Source organism: Egretta garzetta, unplaced genomic scaffold (genome assembly GCF_000687185.1).
Source record: "Egretta garzetta isolate BGI_Z169 unplaced genomic scaffold, ASM68718v1 scaffold638, whole genome shotgun sequence".
NCBI lineage: Eukaryota > Metazoa > Chordata > Aves > Pelecaniformes > Ardeidae > Egretta > Egretta garzetta.
Window position 1 is genome coordinate 237,637 of NW_009260676.1, and position 11,562 is coordinate 249,198.

Sequence of the window (11,562 nt, forward strand, 5' to 3'; positions counted from 1 at the left end):
ACCTGCAGGGGCTTGAGCCCCACGGCAGGATGGGGCTGGTGGTACCACATTTTGGATGCTGGGATATCTTGGCAGCTTGGGCTTTGGGAGGATGCTCTTGCATCTCTCGCTCTCATGTACGAGCAGCTGGAAGCAGCTCACCCACCACCAACAAATAGAAAAATCCGAACAATGCCAGGAGGCAAAGAGGGAAAGAAGACAAAATGTTACAGATTGCTGAAGAGCAGACCATCTCCTTTTCCGCAGGCAGACGGCCGGCCCAGGGCTCTTGGCCTAGATTATCGAGCAGGGAGGAGGGCCCCTTTTCCGCAGGCAGACGGCCGGCCCAGGGCTCTTGGCATAGATTATCGAGCAGGCAGGAGGCACGGGGGGGTGCAGGGAGCAAGGGTGGCGGCAGTGATTGCTGCTCCCCTCCGGCTTCCTTCGCTCTTGTCACCAAAAACGGTGGTGGTGGTGTGGTTAGAAGGCTTAGAAGTCTTACCTGGAAGGGTCTTATCCTCTTGAAGGCTTCGCACCCTCTCCAGCATCCCCAGGTTGAACTCCCAAGTATGGGGGGAAGGCGCAGAAGTCTTACCTGGAAGGGTCCCATCCTCCTGAAGGCTTCGCACCCTCTCCAGCATCCCCAGGTTGAGCTCCCAAATACGGGGGCACCAAAAAGGAGGAAATTTGAAAAAATTTCTGGTGAAATTCTCTGTCGGCACCTGCATCCTTACCTGTTTTAACCCACGTCTTTGCTGCTGGGGGAACAGAGGCGGCCCCAGGAGCAGGAGTTGGGCTTGGTCGTGGTGTGGTTTTGTAGTGGAGGCCCCTGCTCTGGCGATGGGTTAAAGGAAAAAGCCGACGAGTTTTGATGGCTGGAGGACGGGCGGGAGGTAAAAGCACATTGCAGAAGGGGCTTTCTGGTGCTTTTCTTGGTCTTGCTACCCCAATCCCCATTTGTAGCTTCTTAAAGCAGCGCAAGGTTCACACTGGAGAATTTAGCGCTTGCTGCTCATTAATTAACAATTTCAGCTTGCCTTGGCTTTGGCAGAAATGGCTCTGCTGCCTGGTCCAGCCCGGTTCCGTTGGAAAGGCTGCAGGGACACGGGCGCTCCCGGTCCCACTTCCAACCTTTGGGCACCGGCACATCCGCGCGGCCACCGTGCAGGAAGCAGGCGGTGGCCAATGCCATCGGAAGGGCTTGTTGCTGCCGTGACATCTTTTAGTGATACAGATCAGATGCTAATTTTATTCCTGTATCGCATCTATCGCTTTCAGTTCTTGGTGTGTTCTGCAGCAGGGTGAAAGTCAGCTGGTTTTCTAAACTACAAGGATCAATGCTGAGCACTAGGTATGGTGAATTAAAAGGGACAGATAACCGGTGAGGAAACGCCCCGTTTCCCCAGACGAAGGTGGAAATCTGTCGGGATGAAGCCCATCAGTCCATTGCTTTCGTATAGTTATACAAAAAGCAAATCTTTGTTCTAATGTTCCAAGGCTAAATACTTACTGGTTCTACTTTGCCTGCTTTTTGCATGACTAAGTGTCCCTCGTGGCTTTACATTAACATACATTTCAAAGCGGTTTGGTTTGTTTTGGTGAATGTTCACACAATATTAAGCTCTTACCTTCACCTGTAAATCCCTGGGAGGTGGCAGATGCCTGGGAGAAGGGTGGTGTGGGCTCCTTTTCCCCTTGGCCAGTACTGGAAGGTAGGCAGCAGCACTCCACCGCAGCAAGGCTGGGGCATATCCTTGACGTACAAAATGAGGCGGTGATATGTCAGACGAAGGTGGGTACAACTAGCAAATACGTCTTGAAATGCCCCAACTTGCTTCCCCATCTCCCTCCTCCATTTCATGGAAGGTGCGGCGTGCCGTGGTTGTGTCTGAGCGTATCCCTTGCTGGTGCTCTGTTGCCTTTAATTAAAGTGCGGGGGCTTCCTGGCCAAGCAGGCAGGGATGAATTTAGGAAGGGGAGGATTTGTTTTTGCACATCACGCTGTCTAAATAGATGGTGTCTAGCGATGTGCCCCTCCTTCCCGACGGCCGCATCCAGGGGATGCTTCAGCTGCAGCCTGGTGCTGCTGGGCTGCGTTTTATTCTATCATTTTTTATGTTGCACATTTTAAAATAAAGCTTGCTTTTTTTTTTCCCTGTTGTTGGAACATGCGATTGCTCAGGACATATAAATTGTGTTAATAAACGAGCGAGGAGCCCTGGTGGGTGAATTGGCTTCCTGGTGGAGCCATAAATTTGGAGAGGATGATGCTGCCTTGCTCCGCAGCCGGGATGTGGGTTTGCTTCCCAACGCCGTGCCCGGAAACCCGAGGGGCCAGGGAGAGGTCCCTGTGTCTGGTAATTTGGGGTTCCTGCTGGAGGTGAGATGGTGTGAAGGACCATCTCCAGCCTGCAGGAGAGCTGGGGAACCTGGGCACAAACCCCAGCTCATCAGCAAGCACACCGGTGCGGGGCTGGAGGAGCCTGCAATTTAGGAAACGCTCATATTTTTTCCCCGTCTCTGCCACGCTGTGGTTTGTTCCCTCTCAGCCTCTGCTCCTTGTTGTGTCCTTGGTGCATTAATTATCAGAGCTGCAGGGCAGGAGCTGCCATTCCCTGTGTGTCCTCCATGTGATGGGGCCTTGGGCTGCTCCCGTAGTAAGAAGGGACTGGGAAACAGGGATGCTTCCCTTTGCCTCCCGGCTCTCCTGCCGGGATGGGCGTCAGCTGGTTTTCCTGGAGAAGAAACATCTTGGAATGAGCAATTTTGATATGACATTGGGTGATCCGTTTTGTGGGAGAGGAGGAAAGGCTGGGAATTGGCTTGCCTGGTAGCAGTTGTGTTGGTTTTGAGACCCCATCAACAGTTTGGGCTCTTTTATAGTCTTGTCCATTGCTTCCAGGCATTTTTCCATTAGGATTAATGTAGTCGAGCACTGTGCAATGAGCAGTTTATGGCAGTGATTTGCTAATTTTTCAGTTGCTGAAAGCTGAGGAGCCGTATGTGTCAAGGGGCTTCTGTTTCCATGCTGGGTCTCAAGTATCTCCTCTAGATGCGTGCTCCCCGCTTGTGCCAGCAAGATGGGGTCACTTCCACAGCCAAGAAGCAAATCTGATTTTAAAAACCTCTCTAGCCTGCTAACGAAGGCTTTTGCAAAGTAAATAAATTAGCGGGCAGAGTGTATAATGGTGCCCGGCGGGCTCGGAATCCGTGGTGTGTCCTCAGGTCTGTGAGAGCTGGGGCTGGAGTCAGGGGGACCGGAGTCAGCGCCGTGTGGGTCCCCCAGCCAGCACATTTCCACCACCACAGCCCCAGCCGAGTCATGCTCTGTGCTCAGGAGAGGCCCTGAGCTGTGTTGGTTTGTTGGTTTGTTTTGTTTTTTTTTTGCATGGCTGAGCATTAAAGGATATTTCCAGCACTTGTTTGCCAGGAAAATACAGCATCGAAGGCCCTTCACTAATTAATTGTAATGGCAGGGGGAAGGGGAGGGAATTGCTTTCCCATCGTGGCTGCTGTGAAGATGCTCTTGAAAAAGCAAAAAAAAAGAAAAAAATAGAAAAAAAAAGCGCGGATGCTGCCAGGACGAGGACATTGTTGAAGAATATTGTTCACTGCAAGGAAAACATTGCCACCGAGCAAAACCCAACAGACTTCTCCCTTTTCTTTTGCAGGGTCGTCATGTTAAAACAGGCCAGCTTGCTGCTATTAAGGTTATGGACGTCACCGGGGTAATGTATCCTCCTCCTCCTCCTGCATCCTTACGTTACAGATAAGAGGGGAAAGGGGACGGGGTGTGATAACATGTGGGGGTTGGTGGAAGGCTTGTATTCCTGGGAAGCAAATCCCCTTTGCCTTAATGTGAAATGTGCCGTTAAAAGGTTTTGGGTTTAATAAACGTGCGAGAGAAAAACAAATCTGGAAGAGTTTTGGAGATTAAGTAATTTTACGCTGAAGCAAAGCAGCATGAAGTTCCAGCAGTGGCTTTTTTGAACACGTTAATAAAATCCGAAGAAAATTGGAGCAACAGAATCACGTATCCGTAACACATTTCAGTTTTTCCAAATCCATGTTTTTCACCGAGAAAGCTTTTGTTCCCCAAAAGTATGTGCAGGTATTGTTACGAATAACTTTACTAGGTGAGTTAAATTACTCCTGTGCATCCTGTTGATACAGAGGCACAAATGCACCACCCTGGTCTCAGAAACGTGGCTCCTTGGAAGCTTAGATCAGACTAAGAAAACCAAGAATTTGCAAGTTATTAAGTGAATAACAGGATTTAGAGGGGAAAAAATAGTTTCACCGTTTCCCAACGGCCACAGAAGAAAACATGAGTGGAATTGCTCTGATCCCTGAAACCTAACAGATGCATTTAGGAGGGTCACATGAAATTGCTTTTTCTTCAACAAATTTTTTTGAAGTGCAGTGTTACACCTCTCAAAGTTCCTGCTTACATTAACAACGCCAGGTTTGGGAGAAAGAATGTGTTTTATTGTGGTTTTATTTTTTTTTACTGGAATAACACATTCCAAAATTTAGGATTTGGTCCTGATCTACCCACCTTATTTGTTTCGAATTAATGTTTCTAATTAGCTTTCAGAAGTTCAGCACATACCGAATTGGCTCGCTGTGAAAGCCATCAGCTGGCCTCAGGAGTATGTTTTGAAATACTTCAGGTGTTGTGGTGGGGTATTAATATCTACAGGACCCCCTCTTCCAGGTTCTTTTTTCGTGCTAACAGGTGAAATGATGCGTGGAAATAAGTCAGTAAAGGTAAATGAGGTTTGGTTTTGTTTACTTGCAATATCTACCAGTGCCGTTTACCTGGTTCTCGTAGGAAGCCGGCTGTAAGGGGACAAGCAGACCCACCAAACATAACCCCGTGGCATAAATGGCAGTGGGAGTCCCATGGAATGGAGTCTGAGGTCACAGCAAATTTAAGCTCAGAAATCAGACTATGAGGCCAAACAGGGGCTTAAATTTGAGTCCACTCTTAGTGCGGTGGCTTTAAAATATCGTCACTTCCAAGCAAAGATGTTGCCCAAATCTAATCCTGCCCAATGACTGATATTTTCAGCCACATCTTGAAGTAGATGTCCCTGATGTAAATCTTTACCTTCCAAAGTAGGGTCTCAGGTAGGGTCTCTGACTGGCCAAGGTAGTAAATCAGATATTTGGCATGGGATGTGTTACTTGGATATTTAATAGTTTTCCCCTTAATCTGGTTTTAGCCACATTAAAACACATCGGCTGTTTTTCTTTTAATATATAATGCGCAAATTTTTTAGGTCAGTCCTCTTAAAAGCCCCTAACCAAACTTCTGCCCTCTTCTACTTCTTCCTATCCCACTGAATACCCTGTGTGGTGGCTTCTCAGCCAGGGGTGACCCCAATATTGCACGAGTGGAGAAGTAGCTGTGTAGCAGGCGGTGGCAGGGTGAGCGGAGGTGCAGAGGTGAGAACTCCATGTCCCCCGAAGGGATGCCACCGGCCCTTGGTCACCGGCAGAAGGCTGCTCTGGGAGTAGGACCAGGCTTGGGCAGGATGGATGGTGACCACACTGAAGACAGAAGCAAACCTGTGACGTGGCAGGGGACTGACCGTGCTGCTTCATGCAGCGATGCTGAGGTCGGATCTAGAGCCGTGTCCTCCAGCCACGGCGGGGATAGTCCTGGGAATCCCTTCTGGAGCCATGTCTAAAGCCAGTCCTTGGATTGTGCCTACAGCCACGTTTGGCACCTGGTCCAGGCTCAGTGCGAAGGCTGCTGGTGAAAACCCAAACGTGTCCACTCCAGTCCATCACCACCACACAGGCTGATTTCAGTGTTGCTGCTGCTTCATTTTATCCAGTTCCTCCATCCTGCCCTTTTTCCCAGGATATCCCTGATGACCACGTGTCTTTCAGAAGCCTACAGAGAACAGAACTAGTGTGGTCATTCCAAACATACCCATCTGCGGTTCCATGGAAGTTTTTGGAGTGTAAAGCCCCCATGTGCTAAGCGAGCACCCAGCCAGCATCTCATGCCAACCATGTGCCTTGCACTAAACCCCCAGAGGCTCCTGATGACGATGCTTTATTTAACCCATCTGTGCTCTTGCTAATTACCTGTTAGGGAAGATGGCAGCAATAGAGGCCCTCAAATTACAGCGTGGGATCAGTTCAGGCAGCTGCTATCTCTGAATTAAGAATTTGGATTCATTTTCCAGGGGCTGGTCCCACTGCAGGCTCCACTTCCAGCGATGGATGTCGTAGAATTGATTGATGGAGGCAAAGTGTGGCAGCAAACCCTGGTTTGGGGGTATTGTCGGTTTGGGGGTTGGGGTAGTTACAGCAGCTTGCAGTGATAATTCATTTTTCTTCCCTCCCTCGCTGGATTTGCTGGAGGTAATCGCTGGCCATAGTCCTGCTTGGAGCAGGAGGTTGGGCTGGAGATCGCTCAGCCTGGCCGTGCAGACGTGTTCTCAGGTGCCATCCACAGGTCTGATGTTTTGGGGGTTTTTGTTCCCCCATTTTGAATACTTCAGCCTAAAGAGGGACTTGGGGTAAAACCTTAGACCCAGTGTCCCTGTGGCTTATCTCCATTTTTCCTAGAAAGTGAGGTGAGGGACAACTGAGGAGCTGGCTGGTGGTACTCAGGGAGCTGCTGGGGTTTTGCTCTTCCTTCCCCAGTGCCACTGGGCATCCAGCTGCTTTTTTCATTGCAAAGGGCTTCAATGAAAAAAAAAATCTCTGAGGCCTGAAAACTTAGGTGTTATATTCGCTGTTTTCCTGGGCAAATGAAAACAAGCAAAGTTATGTTGGCCGCTTGAAGGAAAGGGGTGATAAAGGTCTTTGAGAATAGCCCCTGGGTTTTACTTCGCAGAATCACAGCATGGCAAGGGTTGGAAGGGACCTCGGGAGATCACCCAGTCCAGCCCTCCTGCTAAAGGAGGGTCACCCAAACCAGGTTGTAACATTGGAGCATGTTCCTCATCCTCTTTGGTGCTTATGGTCTCTGTGTTCTTACCGAAGATAAACCTGGAGGTTGTTTATACAAAGTCCACCTACCTACTTCTTTTATTTGTTCCTCCCGTCCTCGTCTTCGCTGTTCTTCCCTGAATTCTCTCTGGAAGACTGCAGTCATTAAATCGCTTTCCGTGGTATTTTGAGAAGAAAGCTGTGTTTCTGTCCCTGTTGTGTGACACCTGGTGAGGGAGCATTGCTCTTCAAGAAGAGCTGCTCCTGCAGCTCCGCTGTTCGCCAGGGTCTCTTGCCATGTGCTGGTTTGTAAAACTGAAGTCAAGGATGAAACAAGTGAGGGACATGAGGGCAATAAAGAAGAATGAAGAAGCAGCAGCCCTTCTGGTCCTTTTATTATAAAAGCTCATTGACATCAAGGCACTGACTGCTGCTTCTCAGCCCGCGGAATTACAGTGGCCTGCAACTCGGTCAGCTTAAAATAAAACCAGGATATGTTTGATGGTTGTGAAAGCAAAGAGGTAGGACATCAAAACAGGTATGGGTGCAGTTCCCCTGCCTCGGCTGCTTCTGCTATTGCAGCTTTGCAGACGGGACGGAGAGGGGCTGTGACAGCCCACGGGAACGGTGCTTGTCACCAGGCAGAGAGTTTGTGGACAGGCAGCGGTCTGCGGGGTCCCTGCGTGGGGAAATGCCGGGTGCGCCCAGACAGTCTCGTGCTGCTTGCAGGGTGGGCAGGAGCGGTGTGTCGGACGGCTGGGATGCATGGTGCAGGAGCACTTCTGTCGTGCAGCGGTTGCTAGAAAACCATCCTCTTGGGCCTTTGGGTCTAGGAGGGCGTGCTGATGCGTGCTGGCGTAGCGCGAGTAGCGTTAAGCTTCAAAGCAATGCAATACCGACGGAAATGGTGAGACAAATTATTAAAGGAATTAGTTTAAAAAGATGGAGGAATGTCTTAAACGGCTGAAAACATGTAATTTGGCTGTGATGCTGAAGTGTGGCACTGGTGGCCCTCTGGTTGTAGAGCGTGTCTCCATGGGAGGGCTCAGCTCCTGGCCAGACCTTGCTTACGCCTGCGGCATGTGCGGGTATTCGGCTCCACGGGAGGTTCCCGGGGTCCCCACTCCCACTCGTGCTGCCGGGCTTGAAGCATTGCACAGGGACGGTGGGTCACTAACCCACGCGAGAGGACCACTGCCCACCCTTAAACTCTGCCAGCATCTTCAGGGTCCCGTTCTGGAGGAGACAACATGAACTGAACCGTTTGGAAACCACCCCATTTCTGCCCCACCTGAAGATCTGTCTGGTTTGGGGTTCAGAAATGCAATAGGCAACGTGGCAAAGCACGTGTTTTCTCCCATTCCGCTCATCTTAGCTTTGTAGTTTAACCCATTAGTTGGGTTTTTTTTTTAGTCAACGCATTAGTCTCCAGTCCAGGCTGCGGGCTCCAGTATCAGTTCCATGCTGCAAAAAGTGGCTGTAAAAAATGGTGCAAGGAAACGTCGGCGACGTGGGTCAGAAATGGGGAGTGTGGAAGTTCACCCATGTGCAAAGAGAAATGGGAGCCTGTGAAGTGCAGGCTCTTAGTGTCTCTGGTTTTGGTTTTGTCTCTTCTCAGGATGAAGAGGAAGAGATCAAACAAGAAATTAACATGCTGAAGAAGTATTCTCACCACCGAAATATTGCTACGTATTATGGTGCTTTTATTAAAAAGAACCCACCGGGAATGGATGATCAGCTCTGGGTAAGTTGCTTTCTTTTCTTTAAATTAACTGGGGTTTGACACAAATGATGTACTCCGTGTTGTCCTCTCACCACCACCTATATTGCACAAAAAGGCTTATTTTGCATCCGTCTTCTTCAAAGCCATGGCTTTGAAAAGGCTCTTCCTGCACTGCAAAATGCGTCTCCGCTTTGCCATAAAATCTTTGCAGACTGATGACAAAACGGTTTTTCTTCTGAATTGTCATTAACAACATCTTTGTTACAATATTCCATTGAAAATTCTTTCGTCCTTTGAAAAGAAATGCATTAAAAAAAAAAAAAAAAACCAAAACAAAACACCAAACAGTCGGAGGGAGCCAGGAGCATTGCTGGGAAGATGGAGGCTGGGCACATGTGATTCCTGCCAGCTCTCGGTGCTGCTTCTCGTGCTTTAGTGTTTCACAGAGCCAGTGCAGGCGAATACGGAGGAGGGGGACGGTGAAGGGCAGGCAGGAAGGTCTGTGGCTGCTCAGCCATTTCGGTGAAGGTCGCCTTGTCTTGCTGAAGGGTTGCAAGCTGCTTTGCCTCTCCATAAATCTTCGCCTGCCTCCTCCTGCTGCTTCCCTTCTCGGTGGCTTCTCGGTTATTAATTCAGCATTTCCAGACCACGGAGGATAGAGTTGAAATCCACCCTCTCCCTCCGGGAACAGCCGGAGCGTCAGAGCCCACCTCCTCGCTGGCAGCGGATGCTCGCGGGGGCCAGGCAGCAGGCACCGCAGGGCCAGGCTCCAGGTGCTGCCGTAAGGGGGATGAAAAATTAATTAAAATTACTGTGCTGTGCTCTGAGCTCGGCTCTGCTGATCTACGTCTGTGGAGCGGCAGCCTGCAGCGCCCGTGGGCGTCTGACCGGCAGTTTGGTCCGACCCTGCCTTCGTTAGGGCAGCGTTGAAGCGCGGTGCTGGTGTCGCTGTGTTAAATAGCTGTTGTTTCAGGATCTGATTGAATTAGGACTTGCGCGAACTCTATCAGTCTTGCCGCGCAGATAAAGGCTTGTTTATTTTTCATTGGCCCTTTGTTGAAATAAAACGGTTTCTGATAATGCCCCAGTAATTCTTTTTATCGACATTCAGGAGGCTGATACGGAAATAAAAAACAAGGAGCTCTTTCAGGGGAGATTAAGATCTCACAGAAACGCGGCGGGCTTCTGACATGAAGTATTGTCATCGTTTCTGCCGCGGTGACGAGCGGGTCTTTAGGTGCTGCTGCTCCATTCAGTAGCAGCCACTCGCCCCAAACGATGAGCTTACTAAACAAGTGAGTTTTCCTGAAATTAAAGAGCTGCACGGAGGGTATTTTAGGCAGATGGCAATGGAGATGTGCATCACAAATCTTATGCATTGGGGGAAAAAAGGAAGTAAAAGTCATAGGGACAACCTTTATGGAACATTTAAAAAAAAAAAAATTAAAAAAATAGGAGGTAGTCTTGTTCCTATGTTGGATAAAGTGTTGGGTTTTTTTTTCCTTTCTGGGGGTGCTGTGGTCCTTTGGGAGGGATTGTACCCATCTCTGAGACAAGGGGGTCTTGGCCGGGGGAGCCTGTGGTGCAAGAGTGGTCTGCAGGAACTGGGGAAATGACCCAGGGGATGGTGAGGACCCAGGTAATTCGTTAACAGCTGCTTCTCGGAGTTGAACTCATTAAATCCCCCCTATACATCTCAGATCTAAGGTGGAGGCTACAGGGCTGTGTGTAATGTGGAGGGGCGTGTTCTGAGGTTGTTGAGGATTGGTTTTTTGGCGGTGGAAGATGGGGCACTCATTAGAAAGTGTGAACTTGATGGGGGAGGTGACCCCATCCCAAAGGACCCCCCTCCGCAGCACATCGCCTGCCCCAGTGGCTGCTGGAAGTTGCAGGCTCTCTTGCTTCATTCCCATACATTAACACACCGTATGGATCTGCAGGGCCGTAGGGATGCCGCTGTGCTGGGTGTTTGTCACCTCCCCGAGCCACCTGCGGTACAGCGAAGCCACTAACGGAGAAGCCCGGCCATGCGTGGGCAGCGGCACCGGGTTTGGGGCTTGCCCAGCGGTGGCTGGCAGCAGCCCCCGGGGCAGAGCCCACCCTGGATGGTGCTGGATGCCGATGGATGGCTGCCATGGCAACCCTGCCTGCGCCCGGAGCTGCATCTCTCATCACTGGGGGGGGGGGGGGGAAATTGCTAACAGGACAGGGACCCCACGGGGACCGAGCCGGTGGGGTGGCCTCCGGTGCGTCCTCTGCAGTGGGTAATCTGGGGCAGTTTGAGGGAAGAAGGAATTAGGGGGTGATTTAGGGCCGGAGGCTATGTCAGGGTGGCAGCGCTGCAGCCGCGCAACGCTCAGGGCCGTCGCCGTGTATTTGTAACACGCTTTTTCACCACGGCGAGCCATAGGGGCCCACTGAAGCGCTGTGGGGTGGTACGAACAGAGCCGTAGCAGGCATCTGGAGAGCAAAACCGGGGGCGGCGGGGCTCTGGTGAGAATGGGGCACGAGTGGAGCAGAGTTGCACCTCCGCAGCTCGGAGCAGGATCGCTCTTAATCTGCTTATAAGCACTGAGGAGTAGTTTGGGGCGGTTGCTGATACCTCCCGTCGCAGGAATTAAATCATTAAACGTTTGAGAGGGGATGGTTGAGCTGTAATTCTCTCCTGTCTGCCCAAGCCTTGCAGTCCCAGAGGATGAGGAGGGAGCGGGGCTGCTCCTCCGGCCCCCGACCCAGAGCCCGGGGTTAGCAGGGCGGCTCGCTGCTGCTGTGGGGCTGGGTAAGCCAACGCCATTTCGTTCTCGCTCCTCTCCGAAGCGATGTCAGTGCTGTAAACACCACAAGGCCGCGAGCCCCGGTCCTTTCGCTGCCATCCTTCACGCCCGAAGCTTTCAGCCTGCTCTGCA

The 11,562-nt window shown here is 50.7% G+C and overlaps 1 protein-coding gene across 1 annotated transcript in view; it reads left to right on the plus strand.

Moving 5' to 3' along the window:
- The window catches only part of TNIK (TRAF2 and NCK interacting kinase), a 159,386-nt gene that overhangs the window by 74,551 nt on the left and 73,273 nt on the right, over positions 1-11,562 (plus strand). Inside the window, exons 2-3 of the mRNA XM_035901178.1 lie at positions 3,651-3,707; positions 8,552-8,677. Coding sequence (XP_035757071.1) covers positions 3,693-3,707; positions 8,552-8,677 — 141 coding nt within the window. The 5' untranslated portion in view covers positions 3,651-3,692. The remainder of the gene's footprint in view (positions 1-3,650; positions 3,708-8,551; positions 8,678-11,562) is intronic.